At 37.7% G+C, this 18,734-nt stretch overlaps 1 protein-coding gene across 1 annotated transcript in view; it reads right to left on the bottom strand.

Moving 5' to 3' along the window:
• The window catches only part of ZFAT (zinc finger and AT-hook domain containing), a 74,467-nt gene that overhangs the window by 27,510 nt on the left and 28,223 nt on the right, over positions 1-18,734 (bottom strand). Inside the window, exons 5-9 of the mRNA XM_021542388.2 lie at positions 14,744-14,894; positions 12,997-14,465; positions 11,588-11,820; positions 5,207-5,294; positions 1,373-1,522 (exon numbers count right to left, since the gene is read on the bottom strand). Coding sequence (XP_021398063.2) covers positions 1,373-1,522; positions 5,207-5,294; positions 11,588-11,820; positions 12,997-14,465; positions 14,744-14,894 — 2,091 coding nt within the window. The remainder of the gene's footprint in view (positions 1-1,372; positions 1,523-5,206; positions 5,295-11,587; positions 11,821-12,996; positions 14,466-14,743; positions 14,895-18,734) is intronic.

The raw sequence follows: 18,734 nt of genomic DNA, 5'->3' as shown, positions 1-18,734 counted from the left end.
GTATGTGTCTCCATCTAGAAGTTTTCAGGTAACTCCCATTCTCTGTTTACTACAATCAACACTTCCCTCAAAGTGTCCAAAGCATATAGGGACATATGCCCAAAGCATACAGAATGGGTCATCTAACAGAAGGTCTGTAAGAACAAAGTAAATCCTTCAGAGAAAAGCTGAATAAATCTGAACTGGCAGAGCAGTTCAACAGTTTCATGAGGTCTCCATATTTTAGATTGATGCTCGTGACCTTAATATTAGATTTACAAGCATGAAGAATTGCAATCTGCTTTAAGCAGACTTGATTGCACACTTTGCTTTGGGAAGAAATTTCTATTCACCTCTTTCTCCTGACAATTAGGTTACATGGGTTCCCAGTTCCAGTCAGAATAGAAGAATTTTGTCTATAGAATAAAGAAGGAATTTCTCGAACATAGATCCTGCCTTACCTAAACTCCTTAATGGAGGAAAGGCCACTGGAGAGGAGCCCTGCTCTGCTACACAGGCAGGAAAGCTCAGAGTTAGAGCATTCAAACAAATATGCTGAACTACTGATATGGGAACACTTTGGGAACAAGATACCAGTTTGAGAGCACCAAATCCCATTATCCCCTTTGTGCACAGGGATGGCTAAAGCACCTAAAATCACAGGCAATCTGTTCCATAGATTACTAATGTGACTAAAGAGCCTGTAGGCTGTCTTCAACTTTTTATAAAAATGCACAGACTGGATGGACACAAGATTTTACTGTCTAAAGATTTTCAATTCAAGGCATATTTAACCCCTGTGTTGCCATATTACTGGAATTTCTCCCTAAAAAAAGTCATAAATATGATGAGCATTATCTTAGGGAATTTTGATTACTGTCTATGTCTGTGGCAGCTAGCTGCTATGCTCAGCAGGATTTAATTAAAATACTCACAGAATTTATATGTATACATCAAAGGAACTGAATTTCAATTGGTTTACTAACAGATTTCCAGACCAAGGATTTTTGGACAAACGTAAAAGCAGCAGCAGAGACTCATAAGAAGATACAGAAAATTACTTGTTTCAAAATACTGAGCATATATTTAATTTACTCCTACTAACTCACATAGAATACTTTATTGATGTTTATGAATATGTTTTGGAAAAAAAATTGCTTCCAATTTTTTTAATTTTTTATAAAACATTTAAACTGTCTGTTCATGTTGTGATTATGAAGTTCCATATGAGATTCAGAATCCATTAAACTAGCTAATTAACCTCCAATGTAGTTTAAAGTTTTATACTTGAGTATAGAAATAAACTTAAATACATTTTTTAAAATGTCAGCAAAGCTTCAGGGGAATATGAGACTCATTATATGCCCACAAAAGCTTAAAACCTGAGTTTTACCTTCATGAGCCCAAATATGACGTTGAAGGTCTGATCCATTCTTCATAAAATAAAAATCACAGTGGGGACATTTCACAGCTCGTTTTCCAATAAGTCCTTTCAGCTGAACTCTTCTGCCAAGAATCTCAGAAATAGTAGTCATTGAAACCTCTGAGAGAAATGCAAAAGGTAGTAAGAACCAGAAGGACATGAGGGAATTTATTTTGTAAGTAATATTGAAGAGCTAGATCCTGATTCAGTCCAACTTTTAAGAAGTTGTATTTCCCCTACTCCCACTCAAAACTGACTTGAGCAAAGAGCACAAGGACCTTTATTTCCTTTAGGCCTTCTAGGATGCTCTGTCCTTTCTCTCCTGATCTGTGAACTCACTGTCCTCACTGCCTGTTTAAAAAAAAATTAATGTTTTAAATATAAAAAACTCGGGCCACTGGCACAAAAGATAATTTTGTTACTGTGACCCTTCCCCATAAGCTAAATTAGCAATTTTTTCTTAAATATTTTCAAAAGCTTCACAATTTCACCCCTGACTTCCAGATGTCAAGGATCTGAAGACAATTCACTTCAGCCACAGTTACAATGGTCAGAATTCTGATAATCAGACATTTTAAAGGGAAAACCAGGCTCATGGAATAAATGTGAATGGAAGAGACCTCTAAGGTCACCTACTCAAGCAGAGTCAATCTTACAGTTCCATTTTCAAAGTTACATCAAGTTGCTTGGGGTCATATCCAGTTCTGTTCTGAACATATCCAAGGCCATATCCAGCCTCTCTTGGGCCATTGCAGAGTTTACAGTCAAAACTGTTTTCTTTACAGTCAAAACTGTTTTCCTAGTTCGAGTTAGAATCTTCTTGCTTCAACTGACATCCCTTCAGTGTACAACTCCAAGAAAAATCTCCCTCTGTCTTCTTTTTAATTAGATTGCTGAAGACAGCAATTAAGATTCCTCTCCTGGTCTTTTCTTATTCAAGCTAGACACACTCCATTCTCTGTATTTCCTTCATATGAGATAATGTTTTGGTTGTCACAGTGAAAAAGTTCAAAATAATGAAGTTTAAATTAAAGTGGCCTGGACATATAATGAAAACACTGCCAGATGCTTTTACAAATAAATCAAATTGCTCAATGCATGTCAGATGAATGAAAGGCTATCTCCTGACTTAATGAAAGTACAACACTCATGCAATCTAAACTTTAAGACGTGAAAGCTGGTGACATATTATGCCCCAAATCTTACAAATTTCAAAGTTCCCGTCTAAGCTTCGATTTTTACCAAAATCATCTTGTCTCCTGATGATTGGTCTCAGAATGCAATCACAAAAATCCTGCCTGAACTCATATGCACAGGGAAAATAACCTCAAAAGGTAACTATAAAAGCCCATGAACTGAGCAGAGATAAGTTCTGAGGTACCAAAAACATGAAAAATACAGCCATAAGTCTGAACCCTCATTCTGCCTTTCATGGCTTAGATCCTTCATTCATGACTGCAGGCTAGGATGTCTGCTCAGTGGGGAGCTATGGAAGCTGATGCCTCTTATGCCTCAGAACTATTAAGAAATATATTAAATCAGACAGTAGATGAAAGGTAGATAATTCTGAGAGCTGGGACCAGAACCCAAGACTCCTCCTTCACTGCTGAGTACAAAAATCATTGGGCAACAAAGCCAAGCTCTCTTGTCTCTTTGGTTTGAAATACTGCTTTGCCAAATCTATGGAGATTTTTTTCTCATTGCCTTCATGGGACCAAAAATCAACTCCTCTGCAAATACAGAAGAGGAAGGATGACTTTTTGATTTCATACTTTCTACTTGATGAAACAGAAGAGACAAGGGAGCAGGGCATGCTGAATGATACTAAGGAAGGAAGGAGAGGGGGAGTTCTAGAACATTTTAATGATAAATATGGAAGTGTTTCAGTTCAAATTAATTTCATCTTCATTAATTTTAATTTATATTTTTGAAAACAACTGCATTCATGCCACTGCAGTATTTAATAGCTTATACCACCAGACCCCTCACATTAATATGACTTGTAATTAGGTGTGGTGTACAAATTAAGGATTTCTTCCTGATTACAAGGAGAAAATTAACAGACATAAAAAAGATTAGTGCATTAATTCTCCTCCATATATGAAAATAAGGTTGTTGCATAACTGCTGCATAGGCATATCTTACATGCAGTATTTCTTTAGTACCACAAAAACACATCTAATAAATCTGCTATTCTGCCTTTAAGCTCTATTCGCCCTGATAAAAGAATGAAAAATGAAAACACAAAATACAGCAGATTTTCTTTTTAAACCTTACTTCTATTTTAAGAGTTTAAAAGACCCTCTTGAATAAAAAAAAATACACTATACTTTTTTTAGAGAGATTCAGATACCAAATGGATTGTTCAGGACTAGTTAAATCCACAAGTTTAGTACTTCAGGGCTCCACAGTTAACTGGTATTTCTGGACCTCAGACGTAGCACACATTGATCATTCAGCAGTCAGTGGAACAGTACAGGCTAATGACAACATGTAAGGGCACTGTCCTGCCAGTTCTCAGGTCCTTATGTAGGGAAGTCTCCTATGCTCCCTGCCTGAGGCACGAAGGCTTTAAGGGCAGAGTTCTAGAGATTCAGTTTCTATGCTTACTGGTGTTATACCTCCTGACTACAGTATAGTTCAGAAGCCTTTCCTCATCCCAATTTCCTGCATCAGACATGTCCTCTGACGTACGACAAGCCCTCCAACCACACTGCTCTGGAGTGGTCTGCAAATAAAGAGGTTTAGTAACTAAAGAGCTGAAGTGGGAATTAAGGATGAAATTAAAGTGAAGGAAATTGTTTAAAACACGTGTCTAGCACTATCTAGTGGCAGTAGGAAGATAAACTATTGCTTTACCTATTGTGCTGTACATCTGACAAGAAAGACAAGGAAAGTTACATCATTTTAATTGGATGTTTTCCCTTAGACTCTGTCTGAGCATGACTTCTTTGTATCCAGTTATGTCAGGTGATAAGGAACACCGTAGATGAATTAATGAAAATGCCACCTCTCCCTTTTCTGAAGTAGCAGCAGGACTTTCTATCCAACATAACACAGAGCCTGAGAAGCAGGAAATTGGGGACACACCAGTGTAGCTCTGCTGAGTTCACATCAGTGAGGTTTAAATCAGCCCCGACACTGGTATTCTGGCATCAAATTCCCAAGAGCTGAGAAAGAATTGTTTATCCAGGCACAGGACACAGACTGACCACATTCATGTTATTTTGTACTTGCACCAGAATGCAATGTGCAAACAGAGTTTGGAGCAGTTTGCTGCATCCAGCCAGGCTTGCCAGCTCCACTACTACTGGCTACACCACATCCCAGCTGGTTCTAGCAGGAGCCCTGCTGCAGACTCCAGCTGGCCCTGGAGGTCCAGCCTAGCCCTGGTATGCACAGGGCCAGCTCTGCGTTCCCATCAGGCACCTACAGACAAATCATGACCCCTGGACACATTCCTGTCAGTTCATGTAAGTCCAGTGGGAATTTACATCTCCTGGGTTGCTACAGGATGTCAGTATGCCTGATCCCAAACTTCCAGTGCTTAATTTGAATTCACCCTTTGCCAGATGAAGACAGATTTCTTAGCACAATTATCTGACATATTCCATGCTCAAACAGTAACACTTTTCACTCTGAATTGTAATATCTGCAAAACCAACACAATTCTTACTCTAAACCAGTTGAATTAGAAATAGATTCTTCTCTTTCTTAGGAATATAATCACATTACACTGCTCATTCTAAACTCTTATCCATTTATTGCCATAGACTGAGAAATCTTTCTTGATTTTTTTCTTACCAGGGTGATTTGTCTTGATATGAGATTTTATAAGTCGATCTTCAGAAAATGACTTCTCACACACAGGACAGGAATAACTCTTTTTATCCTTAAGTGAGAAAGAAAGATTGCATTTTCAGTCTATTGGTATAATCACTATAGTCATTATTCAGTAATACATGGTTCTCAACAAAGTTATAATTCAAGGTTCGGTTTTTAAGGAAAAAATGAATGTATTTATAGTGAAATAAGTGAAGGAGAAATATTAAAAGACTCTAAGCACATCATTAATCCTCATGAATACTGGGCTCCAAGTTACAGCAGATGAGAATATGCACTATAAATGTAAGAATTATCTTCTGACTGACTCTGTAGAAAATCAGGAGTTGAAAGATCAAGTCACGTAACAGAAGAAAATGTATTTGATGTAAGCAGTAATATTTAGGGGGTTTTCTTCTCTTTTTTTCACAAGTTCACCCTTCTGAAACCTAAGGATCAGATCTTGCCCTTCTGAAGATAACCACTACTATGTGAATTTATAAAATGGCCTGAAATTGAGCAGCAGAGTTAATAATGACAGATGCCATTATTTATTCAGTGTCTCAATTTCTAACTACTTTATAAATATTCAGCATTTTATGTATTACCGATAAAGTCTTATTCTACTATTTTGATTTAAAGACTACAGTGGATTTTCTCAGTGTCACTGACATTATAACAGATTTAACATTATCCATCAACTGGAAAGTTTTGATGTCATCTCTTCCTATATGCAATTTTAGTTTAATTGTAATTTTCATGTTTTTACAAATGCATCTAACTCCATGTAAAAATATAAGAATTTTCCCCATTACACTTTAAATTAAACCTTGACAGTCACAATACAAATTGGAGAGAATGGTCTTTCCTGAAGTACCTGCTGGCACTGGATGCTCAATCAAATGGGTGGGTCATAGTCACCTCTGCACTGAGTGGATTAATTTGTGAGTGCATTATGAAAACCACAGATGGAGGGAGCCTAGTTAGTCCTGACAGCTGGGCTGGTGCCCAGCTAACACATTACTTGGTTTCAGAGGTGCAGCTGCCCATCTACCAGAGATCTCTGAAAAGGTGAGCTAAAGCCACAGAACAGACACTTCACTACTAATTCCAGGAGGACAGAAATACTTCCCAAACAGTGTGAAAGGAAGATTATTGATCAAAATGAGACACACCCTTGTGTTATGAAGGAGAAAACTGGATTTCACAAAAGGCTAAGGACCCTGGACTCTAACAATTTCTGACCTTTGACCAAAGAGAATCTCTGAATATCCAGATGTTGCTGTACAGTTGTAGAGTTGTAAATGGATGCCTCTCTTGAAAGGAAAGCAAATATTAATGGGTTTTCATGGGGTTTTGGAATATGATGCAGCATTTGCAGTCTCATGTACCTCTGAGAAACAAATCCCTGTGTTGAAGTACCTTACAAGTTAAAACCAGCAGTAGCCCTAGAACAGTTGGGCTGAAACAGCAATAAACACTCACTCAGCTGTAGAATACAGAGCTCTCAGTGCCATTAATGTGGCAGTGGCACAAGGAGAATTCTGCCTGAGCTGACAGTCATTTGCTCCTGTGAGAAAACCTGCACCAGGGACTGGGGATGGCAGCTACACAAGGATTACCACCCTGAGGGCAGTACCTTGCTATGATGGAATTGGAGCTGTCATCATCTTAAACCCTAAGAATCTTAAGGGGAAAAAGGAACATCAGAGAATACTAGCTGAGTTTTAGAAGAGATTCAAGGAGCTTACAAAGCCGACAAAACCTTGAACACGAGTTGTTAATTTGTGGAATTAGGGTCTCTCAAATGATATAACCTAAATCTGCTACTGATGATTTTGGATTTCTACCTGAACACATTACTCCAATAAGGATTCGTAGATTAATCATAACAAAACTACATAGCAATGCTGGCACCTTTTCAAAGATGTAGTTGCAGGATCACATTCATAATTTGGCACATATAAGAAAAACAGAAAAAAAACATTTAGGGGCTCTTGAGCTGAAATGTGTTGATAGATCTCAGTCTGTTCCTCAAACTTGCTATATATCTGATTTCAAAATATACAATAAATGAAGAGTGGGGGGGAAAGTATACTTTTAATGAACAGTTGGGTGTTGCTGGTCTCTAATACTCACTGAATGAAATATTTCTCAGTGTGACCAGGACATTAAGATAAATGTTAAATATGAAAAAATTCAACACTCCATTACACACACACTACTTCAGCTGAAGTGCTGTTGACTGTGACAACTTTACATTCCTATTAATATTCTCAAGGAAGGCAAGGCTATAAGCCTACAACTTAGAGGAAAAACCAAAATAATCAGTAAATGCATGAAGAGCTATAGAGGAACATGAATGGATGGGTGCTGAGAATTCATCTTTCCACAAGACGATGGGAACAAAATTCTTCAATAATGAAATAATGGCAACAGCTTTTTTCAAGCTGTTAGAAAGTTATCTACATCAAGTTCTGCAGAAGTGATCTTCAAAAGGCTTATCTTTTGTCGTGTAACAGAGCATGCCTAGGAGCACTGAGGCCCTTAAGAGTGTGTCTGTCAAGCTCCAGTTTCTCCCAGTGAGCGCCCAGATGAAGCCAAACCTTTCCTTGCTGGGCATCCAGGCCAGTGCCAGAGTACTGGAGCTTATGCTGTCAGCTTGGAATGCTTAAGTGTTCTTCTATTGCTGCCCTGAGAGCTTGTGTGAGTCCTTCAGTGCAATCCCATCACTCTCAAAACAGCCTTTAAAAATGCTCTGTCACAAATGAAGTATTTCAGAGCCCCCAGACCACAACACAAAGCCCCAGAGAAGCTCCCCTGCACCACAGCTCCAGCTCTTCAGGTGCCCTGGTCATAGGTGATGACAAAAACCCTTTGAAGGCTGAGGTTGCAGTAATACCCGAATCACATTTCAGCAAGCACGTTTTCCTCTGGTAAGAATGAAAGCTATTTTTCCTATGCCTTATTGGAATACCTGCCTTTTAAATGACTTTGAAGGTTTTTGTGAAGGACACAAACAGAAGCAAAGCATATAGAGAACTGCATCTACCTTTGTTAGAGACCAGCTGCAAAATACAATCAGCTGTTTAAATGTCAAAGGCTATCACTGCCTGGTATTTGCTCAAAACCCCTATTAGCCAATTTGAGAAAATATAAGGAACTTAAAATAATTCCTAAGTAAAGGTAGGTTTTTGATTGAAAGTGTTGTTTACATTCCAGAAAACAGGAATTTAATTAGGTACTTTAATTAGAATTAAGTATTCTTAAACCTAGTGAAAATAAATTAGTCTAATACTATCAAAATTTTTATTGTTTATACTATTTTGTTATTAATAAGGCCACTTAAATAATAATCACAATGCATTTCTCTTTATATAAATTAAGATTGTGCTAAGAAAGCATCAGCTACATTGCATTATCCATTTATAGTGCTCTGAAGTGAATTTTATTTCTCTGAGGCATGTGTTTCAAGATAATTCAAGGGGTATGTATACAAGTATACAGTCACAAAAATAAAAATTAAAACCCTCTACTAAATATTGGCACTCACAGAACATTTTCAGAAAAAGTTCCCACAACTCAACACAATATTTGATTGCATCATTTTGTAGGAGAATAGAGGGCCAAAGCCTGCTCCCACATCTATTCAGATCAACAGAAATTTTATTTCTAACACCCATAGGATCAGAGTTAGTCCCCCAAGTTACACTTCTGAGGAGTGAAGACCTCCAGAAATCTTCACCACAGTTGTCATGATGTTCAAGTAAAAAAATTTCCCAAAGATTCCTTAATTAAACTGATGTCCTATTAAAATGCAACTCAGCTAAAAGGATGTGATGTACCTAGGAGACAGCTGTGCACTCATGTGAAGGAGGCTACAGAAAAACGTGCAAATGTTTAGACAGACTTTTCTGAAGTCTGGCAAGCAGAACTCAGCTCACAAAATGACAAGCACCTCCACACAGCACTTAAGCATATTTTTGTCAAATAACTATTAGTAAAAACAAATGCCAAGCTGACATTCATTATGGAAGTGAGCACTAAGAGCAAAAGCTGCTTTCCAACTGAGTGCCTGACCATTAGATCAGAGATGTTTTTGTTAACTGCTTCCCTCTGCAGTACCTTGCCTTCTTGACTGCTCAGCAGCACTGCTCCAGAGGCAGAGGTAACACAGCCAGAGCAGTGACCATGTGAAAATTTACTCTCCTCAGGAAGGGCAAATAAGCAAACAGAGCTTGAGCATCTCACATCCTACCAACAGCTATGCCATTACATGGAAGGTCAGCAGCATAATGGAATTTCTAAGCATCCTTCCAAGTACAAGAATAATTTACATCCCAAAACATGCATGAAAGCAGATATAGGCACCCAATAATGGGTGCTGGTTCTGGGTCTGAAATGCAGTTTTATAGAGGTGCTAACAATATAGTATCAATTACATACATAGACTTAAAATATGTTCAGAGACAAATCTTGTGATGTTTATCTGCTCAGCACAGTGACTATGGCAAAAGCCACTTGAGGTTGTAAACAAACTCTGGTACCTACTTCAGCATTGTTCAATTCCACACCCTGCCCTTTAATGTTATCATGAGCTCCGTCATGATATAAATTGTACTAAATCAATTTGAAACTGCCCAACCCTTTCCTAGGTCCTCTGATACTGAAGTGATTGGTCATGTCACAGTTTGAACTTTGGAAGAGCTCAATGAATGCCAATAAATATCAAAAACCTACAATAAAAGCCCCAGGAGAGAAAGATAAGTACTGAAAATTAGATAATATATACAAAATTTTGGTTTTGAATCAAGCCCTGCTCAATTCCCAGGCTTCAAAAGTAAAAACCTTCCCTGTAACAACAATGTGTAGAAAACAGAGAAGGCAAAAGGCAGCACATTGACACTCCACATCATCATCTGCCAGGGAATACCCAGTCCCAAATTCAGTGCAAGACTTGGGTGCTGCACAGAGATTAAAGTGAGTTGGCTATAGAGTGATATATACAAGGATGAAGGCTTTTTAACACCCATCATTTATCTTCTACAAATAATGCAGGGATCCAGCTGAAATGCAGCCAGCAAGGAGATGATGCAGGATGTGCATCCACACAAGAAACTGGACTGACATTTTGATATCTTCTGTCTCCAGAGAAGTTAAATTTTAATATTTATTAATAATTTATTTTTCAAATTAAAATTAAAGTAGATTTCCACATTTAACTGTGCATAGGTATATTTTTGAAGAAGTGGCCCTTTTCACTGAGATATGCATGGAGTAAATATACCAAGCAATGGGCACAAAGACCATATGAGAATTGCCAAAATCTAATACATTAACTTTTCAATACGTTTAAATAAATATATTTGACACTAAGCATCAGTAAGCATGTTTCTGAAAGATCTTGCTGTCACAATTGTTTTAATTATGAAATCCATTTTTTCAGTTCTATTTAGAATTATGAAAATGATCTTCCTGGTGGGAGCTTGTTGGACATTCATCACACTTGAAAACCAGGTACTTATGGAAGGATACAGGAAAGCTAGATGTAGATTCTTTTCTTCTTAAGTGTTCTTAGACATCAATTGCACAGATTTGTGCTATCAGATGGGCATTGTAAACATAATGAATTCAAAAACATCCAAAAAGAAAGTCTTAATATGTGATTTTGCTGCACCTTTCACAAAAAAATCAGATTCAATTTCAATAATTTTTCCTTTTTGTGTCACCTCTTCTGTTTGGTTTTAAAGTTCTTGAGAAGTAACTGCTTAAGAAGAGTAAGGAGGTGAAGTGTTGTTCTGTTCCAAATACCTTTAAAGTAACTCCAGCTGTTGGAAATACTGACCAATAGTCTACCAAGACCTGGTTGTAGCACATGGCACTCTGTCCTGGACAGCTTTCTGAACAAGACAGGAACCTTTAAAATGTGATCTCTTTGTCAACACAATAGAAAATCATAGATGTTCAACTGCAACTAGGTGGAGATACTAGGGAAAAAATCCTTTTTAACAACAAGTATATTTTGTTTGTAGTAATTAAGAACAAATCATCTATTTATGAAGGAAGGAAATTCAGGTTCACAGAATGAAGCAATGTAACAATAATACCAACTTTATTCCACTTGCTCAAAGGATCTGAAAATACTGGGAAAACCAAAGAGAGAAAATGGATACAGACATACTCCCCTGGAAACAGCTCTGAGAAGGTCCAAATATCCAGTTACTCTAAGTCAGGTATTCCCAGAAGTGTGCAGAGAACACACAGGTTAGAACCCTGAGTTATGTCTTCAGGTATTAGTACAGAATTACAAACACTGAAGAAGACACTGAATTCAGACAAACACACATTTGGTTTGCTACTCACCAGATCTGTGTGAACTTTAAGGTGTGCCTGGAGCTTGTATTTATCTGGAGTGGAGTAGTCACAATGTTCTGTGGGACATTTCAGCAAAATATTGCTGTGTTTCTGGATGACGTGACGCTTAAGGCAGTTCTTGGTGATGGAAGAATAACTGCACTGGGAGCAGTAATACAAATGTTCTCGAGTGTGCGTACGGACATGCATGTCATAGTGCACCTGGTACCAAAACAGCTTGCCTGAAAATTAAATTAGACATGAAGAAAGGAATTCCTAAACAGTTGTTAGTGAAAATTAAAAAATATAACCAATTTTCTTTCAGGACAAGACATAGTTTGAATCCTGTCCCTTTTGTCTTTGATGAAAACTTGTCTTCAGACCCTTCACTACTGAAAACATATTTACAAATCCATCTTTGCCTAAAAAGATCATGTACACATACTGAAATGGCCTAACAAGAGCAACTTTAATACATATCAATAATCGTTTTCCTAAAGAAAAAGTCCTTTACATCTGTTCTCTTAAGCAAAGAATCTGAATACAACTGTACACTAAAAGAGACTGCTAAAATATTTTTTGTTACTTTCTTGCATGTTACTACTTCTTAAAAGCCTTTTTGGCTTAATGGCACCAAAAAAGTTCAGAGCAATTAATCTAATATACAATGTTATGATGTTTCAAAAACTTGTTTTTTCAGACTTCGAGTCTTTTCCCTTTTCAAGAATGAAAACTACAAAATATATCCCGAATTGTTTCCTTTCCAGTTACAAAAACACAAACATTTTCAGTTAAAATAAGTGGGAATGGTGTGTTATTCCCACTTCCATAAATGAAAAAACCCAAGTGATTACAATCAGGATAATCTTCATCTGATACCACGTAATAAAAATTTTCATCTCAAAGAACCTGGTTCAAAACAAGACACAAAATTATGCCAGTATCTATGTTTCTATTCTACAGAATGTATATTACTATACATCCTCCTGCACTATATGAAAAAAATGGGTTTTGTACTAAACTGATAATGAAGCTCAAGCATTAAAGCATGTACTGAACTAATGTTGATCACATGACTACATCTGCTGTGCTTGGCCCCAGTGAAAGTTGGGGAGATGCATGTGGACAGAAGTAATCTAATTGTACCAAATTTCACATAAACAGAAAATTGAGCCTTGCAAGGCACTGCTTTGCTATATTCTATAATGGGTTTTTTTGAGGAGATTTGACTCATTTCCCATGATTTGTGCAGCAAAAAATAAATCCCACTGGATCCCAGAATCCATACTGAACTACAAAATTAATGCTGCTGCAAAGACACATAAATATATCAAACACTGTAAACCAAAGGAGAAGGAAAAATATAGCTCACTGCATAAGATTTAAAAAACCCCAAACATAATAACACTGCTCCTTACCACAGTATTCACATTCCAAGTCTCCATAAACTTTCCTTATCCTGTCCCGCAGCTCAGTGTTCATTTGTCTCTTCTGCAAGCTGTCCAGGATCTGCATGAAGGCAACGGATCCATTCCCCCCGCTGGCTGTGGCTGTGTTGGAAGAGGCTGCCTGGGGGCTCGTGGCTGCACCAGCTTCTGCTGCTGTCAAAGGGTCAGTAGGTTCTGCTGAATTTTGAATGGGTAGATTGCTTGTTTCTGATTCACCAGGATGAACAGAACGGATTCTCTCTTCAAGAACTGGAAGGTTCTCAGTCACTGTGTTGTTCTGACTAACATTTAAACTTTTGTCTTCAGATAGTAAAAGGTGAATTTCTTCACCCTGGTTGTTTACAGAACTGCACTGATTAACTTCCTCTTCATTTGGAGGAGAATCTTGTAACTCTTCAGGGCCAGCAGTACCATTTTTCAGCAGGAAGCAGTCTGATGCTACACAGGGCTGAATGTCTGGGACTGCGATGTCTGTTGTCTGACACAGTGCCTCTGTTACATTCTTCACCAGAGGATTTTCTAATTCTAAGGAAAATACTGCATCAATTCTTGTATCACCATTATGCTGCCCATCATGGTTTACATCTGCAGCTGCTGATTGGCCTTCAGAAGCAGATGGCTGTGGGGTGTTAACAGCATCAGCACTTGTGACAGTCGATTCACCTGCAATTTGTGTCTGTTGTTCACCAAGGGCTTCTGGCTGGATGTCACCTCCTGGCTCAAGCAGGCAGAAGCTCTGGTTGATAGAATTATTAAAAACAAAATCTTCCTGCATATCTGCGTGCACATCTTTGATGTGAGCACGGAGCCTTACAGAACTGACAAACTTCTTCAGGCACACAGAACACACGTATACAAAAGGGTGCTTTCGAACATGAAGTTCAAGGGCTTGGTATTTAGTGGCTCCATGCCCACAGAGCTCACAAGCAAAGGGTCTTTCGTCACCATGAACGAGCATGTGACGGTCGCGGTCCAGCTCGTTTTTGAATTTGCGCTCACAAATATGGCAGTCATAGAGAAGCTGTCTTTTGCCCTCTCGTGTCATCAAGCGAAGCTCATCAAAAACATCTTTCACCTTTTTGTCTTGAAGGTCATGAGTTTCCTTCATATGCTTGATCAGATTTTTAACATCTGAGTATTTCTTTTTGCAGAAACGACAGTGCTGCTTAATCTTCTTATGAACCCTTTCGATATGGACTTTGAGATGGCCTTTGCTGAGGCAAGTGAAGGTACAATAATCACAGCTGAACTTCTCCCCGGTGTGCTTCCGCAGGTGAACGTTCAGGTTGGCTTTGATGGCGCTGGCATAACTGCAGTAAGAACACTTGTAAGGTTTCTCATTCGTATGAATCCTCAGATGTGCTTGGAGGGAGTGTTTAAATTTGAACACCTTGTTACAGTATTCACATGTAAAAATTTTCAGTTGAGTCGGACCCAACCTAAAAAAAACAAAAACAAGCAGTTATATTTACAGTAATGAGCCTTGGTAAAATAATGTATTGAAATTTCCCTAGATATTCATAATGGACAGAAATGCTTAGTTTTTAAAAAAAGGTATTCTCCAAAGACATTTTAAATTAAACAGCTTATTCATAGTTAATTTTCTGCTGTTCCTTTAAATAAAGTCTCAGAAAAATACCCCAGCTTCATGAAAATGGATGAGGAAGCACTTAATTCATATTCTGCATGAACACAAATATAAGTACTTCAAAACTACCTGCTTGTTTTCATTGCCTGTTCATATGGAGTTTGTTGAATGGCATATTCTTGATATCCTTTACGCTGTGATGGGTCTTGGACTGTTGTGTCTGGAGTTTTGGGTTCACTTTCACGAGGAGAAGCCTCAAGAGGAACAATTTTTCTGGCTCCTAAAGGAAGAATGAAAAGAACGCTCATTAAAAATCTCACTCTAGAGACATGCATTGTCTGTAATATAAAAGTGTAAATTTAAACTCTGTAATCATCAGTTTGACTGGTTTTGTTTGTGTTGTTAATAACAGATACACTTCCAGAAGCCATCAGTACTTACACCACAGTTCTGCTTAAATAACTTACCAGGACTGATAGCTCAGAGCGTTATTCATGGTGCTTGATGCCTGCTACAAGGAGATCCTACATCCAAATATTTCCACCTTTAAAAGATTGCAAATCTTCTAAGTAAGATTTGAGTTTTTCTGTTTCTGCTTCATACCACATCCTTTGAAAAATTATGCCAAGCTGTTTAATTGGTTCCACAAATAAGGCTGGGGAAAAGTTTAGTCTGAAAAACAATTTAGTCTGTATTTAAAAAACTATGTACACCTTTTCCTTAAACTCCTTATATTTTGGGCATATTGCCATCCCTCAGAATGAAATTATGTTTGGAACAGGCTTCCCAGGGCAGTGGCCACCGCTCCAAACCTGACAGAGCCCAAAAAGTGTTTGGACAATGCTCTCGGGCACATGGTGTGATTCTTGGGGCTGGGCCAGAGGATGGACTCAGTCTTTGTGGAGTCTTTCCAACTCAGGATATTCTGATTTTGTGTTCCATGTGCACTTCTCAATCTCCGCTGGGAGCAGAAGAGGTTCTACTGAATGCATTTAGCCCAAATTCCTGAAGACATTATTTATAAATATAGTCAGCACTAACATAAAATTTCTGAAATCACAGTGAGGGCTACCCAACAACAGGTGTGAAAGGTCTAGTGAGGAGTCTAGGAGGACATGAAGGAAAGAAGTGCTGTAGACAACAAGGAGAAAAACAGAGATTCTGTGGGTCCTTCAGAGTGATTTTAAGTGGGAAATTGAGGTATTTTGAGAAGAGACCATATGGGAGTACCTAAAGTTATTGAAGCTTTTCTTATCAGACTGGACATTAGGCAACCCTGTAATTAAACAGGATAACTAAACTATAATAGCTCTGTTGCTCACCAAACTGTTTGCATCTAAAACCAGCTTTTTTGGAGTACTGTTTTTTAATAATGCTTTCAGTTCTGTACTAAAGATTCTGCAGGTTCAACAGAACTTATCTTCCAAGTTTTCACCCTAAACATTTCTAGAACATTACAACTTCTATTCTTCCTGTTTCTCTGTTTCCCAAAAATGTCAGGTTGTTCAAAGGATTGCATCTCCCAAATTGCACTGTCCCAGTGAGATGGGACCTTGTCATTAAAGCACAGGAGCATGGCTCAGTCTGTGGGTTCAGTACAAAGGTAACAGAATAGACATCAGACACCATAAACGTGTTCTGAAACTTCAATACTTAAAATAGAATCAAATTCTATATTTAGAATGACTCAGTTAAAAGAAAATAGACCTTAAACTGCTTTATATGCATGACTGCCTCTTCTAGGCCTCCCATTTCTTCAGTGTGAGACAAAAATTCTCATTAAATGCTCCGCACTAACTCTCCTCTGTGCCCTTCTGTGTTTCAGGATGTTTGAGCATTTCCTAAAAAGACTGCCAAATGGTTTAATAGACTTTTGTACTACCACTATAAAAATTTAATCATCTAAGTTGGGTGAACTGAATATATACTCACTAGATAAATACTAACTCACCAGCATTTTACATACTTTGAGTGGGCAGAATGCTCCAAGGTTATCCTCATGTTACTGCCTCTAAATTACCTATGCATTTAACAGAGAGACAAATGTCTTTAAAAACTTGAAGAGGGAGATTCAGATTTTCAGTCATGCTGATGAAGTACCTGCTCACAAAAGGCAATCTTGTCCCCTAGTGGGAGGTTGCTACTTCTCACCCTTAGAAGATAGGGAAGCATTAAGAAACATTAGATGTCTCCATCCACTTGGGATGCTGCCTGAGGGTGCCAACAGACCAGCAGCCACAGCAATCACCACTAGAACACAGACTAATGACTACAACATTTGCCCAGGAAGTGAGAAAATTGGTTTCTAGGCTATACCTAGTCTAGTCCCCACATGTCCCAAATCCCAAAAGAATGCACTCAGTATTCAGGTTAGGGAAATGCCTAAGAATAAAGCAAACACATAAAAGGTCTTATCTTTCATTAAAAACATCAAATGCCAATAAGGAAGATAAAGGTTTTCCTGCTTCCCTAGGCAAGCATTTCAAGAAGTCAAAGCATATAAATATCAGGGTTAAAAAAGAAGTTTACTCTACTGATCATTTCTTTCAGAAAAATTCTTCCTCCAGCACTATCATATCTCTATTTTAATGGCAGAATCGACTTTAGTTTACTAGACTATATTTATGCCTTTTGCTTTCCTCTTTTCAGTCAATATCATCTAAGTAAAGCTGCCTTCAGAAGAATAAGATTTGAGTTCTTCATGGCATTCTGACAGCAGTTTCTACAGATAAGCATTACTCAGTGAGCCTCATCTCTGGCTCAAACTCAGAGATGGCCTCCAGTGTCTTAGAGTCTGTCCCTTAGAAAAACAGCCTGTCCTTCACTACAGAGTTCTCCTATACTTATCAACAGTCTAAAAGGCAATGGAATTATTAGGAAGGGGTCAGAAATACACCAGGAAAAAACATCAATTCCTATTAATTCAACTAAATTCTGCAAATGTCCTAAAGCTTCGAGTATGGATCACAAAAAAGGATAAAGAAGAACCAAAAAAACAGTAACAAAGACAAAATCAGAAGTGTTTTGTTTGGGAAAGGGATGCAGAATTTGGAGACCTTCATCTTAGAAGAGAGGTAACTGAAAGTTAAATATCAGAAAAAATTCTGTCATTATTAATACTGTGAAAAAAAAAAGTGTGAATAATCATTATCTTGCAACCCAAAAAAACCAGTTCAATGCACACTTAAATAAAGGAATATTCACTTTCACCCCACATGTAATTAAGTTATAGAACAATTACTGCATAATGTCACAGAGACTGAAAATATAAATGCATTCAAGATGGGATTAATTAACTGATACATATTAAATATGATAATGCAAACACCAGCTCAACAATGGTCAGAATCCACGAGACTTTACACAATATCTTTTTTCTTTCCTATAAAATGCTGCATGCTGCCTTTAGACCAACTCTTTTGTTTTATAAAAGGACTTTAGCTGAAGTAAAAAAAACAACTTCATAATGTAGGTATACATAACAGATTTTAATGTACAGACCATAACTCTGGCCTGTACAGTTAAAATAATATGCTATGGATATGAGGTATTTGTTTCTTACAATTTTTTTTGAAGGAATTACTTTTTTCAGCTTCCACAATATCCTGTGAAATGTGCTCCAAATGTGTGTGATCCACAGTAAGACAGTTCTGAAAGTCAAATCATCAGAAACCAACCCTACACGTAATCCCAAAGCTCTCCAAGCAAAGCTGTCTCTAATCCTCAAAATAAAGCTAAAAAAGGCAAAAGGACCATTTAACATTTGTGTAGGTTAGAACACCCTGAGATTGAACACATTTTAATTTAGACAAAAATAGAAACACAGACCCATGTATGGGAGGATGAAGATTCCCCGTTTCACCAGAACTAGGCATTAGATTGTCTGAACTAAATCAGTCTGTAAACCCACAATAACATGAACAACTGCTGTTTGTCTAATTGAACATTTAAGTCAGCATAAGGACAACATCTTTTCTCTGCCCCTCCATTCAACTACATGTTGGTGATGCCTGAAAAGTACCAGCAACGAAGTTTCTGAAAAGGATTAAAGAGGGGATCTGCCTAAAATCTATACCATACCTCTCCTACAAATACATTATTAATTTTCTAGTGTGCTTTA

The sequence above is a fragment of the Lonchura striata genome, chromosome 1 (assembly GCF_046129695.1).
Source record: "Lonchura striata isolate bLonStr1 chromosome 1, bLonStr1.mat, whole genome shotgun sequence".
Classification (NCBI taxonomy): Eukaryota; Metazoa; Chordata; class Aves; order Passeriformes; family Estrildidae; genus Lonchura; species Lonchura striata.
The sequence above is the reverse complement of the archived record's forward strand: the minus strand, read 5'-3'. Positions and strand labels throughout refer to the sequence as shown.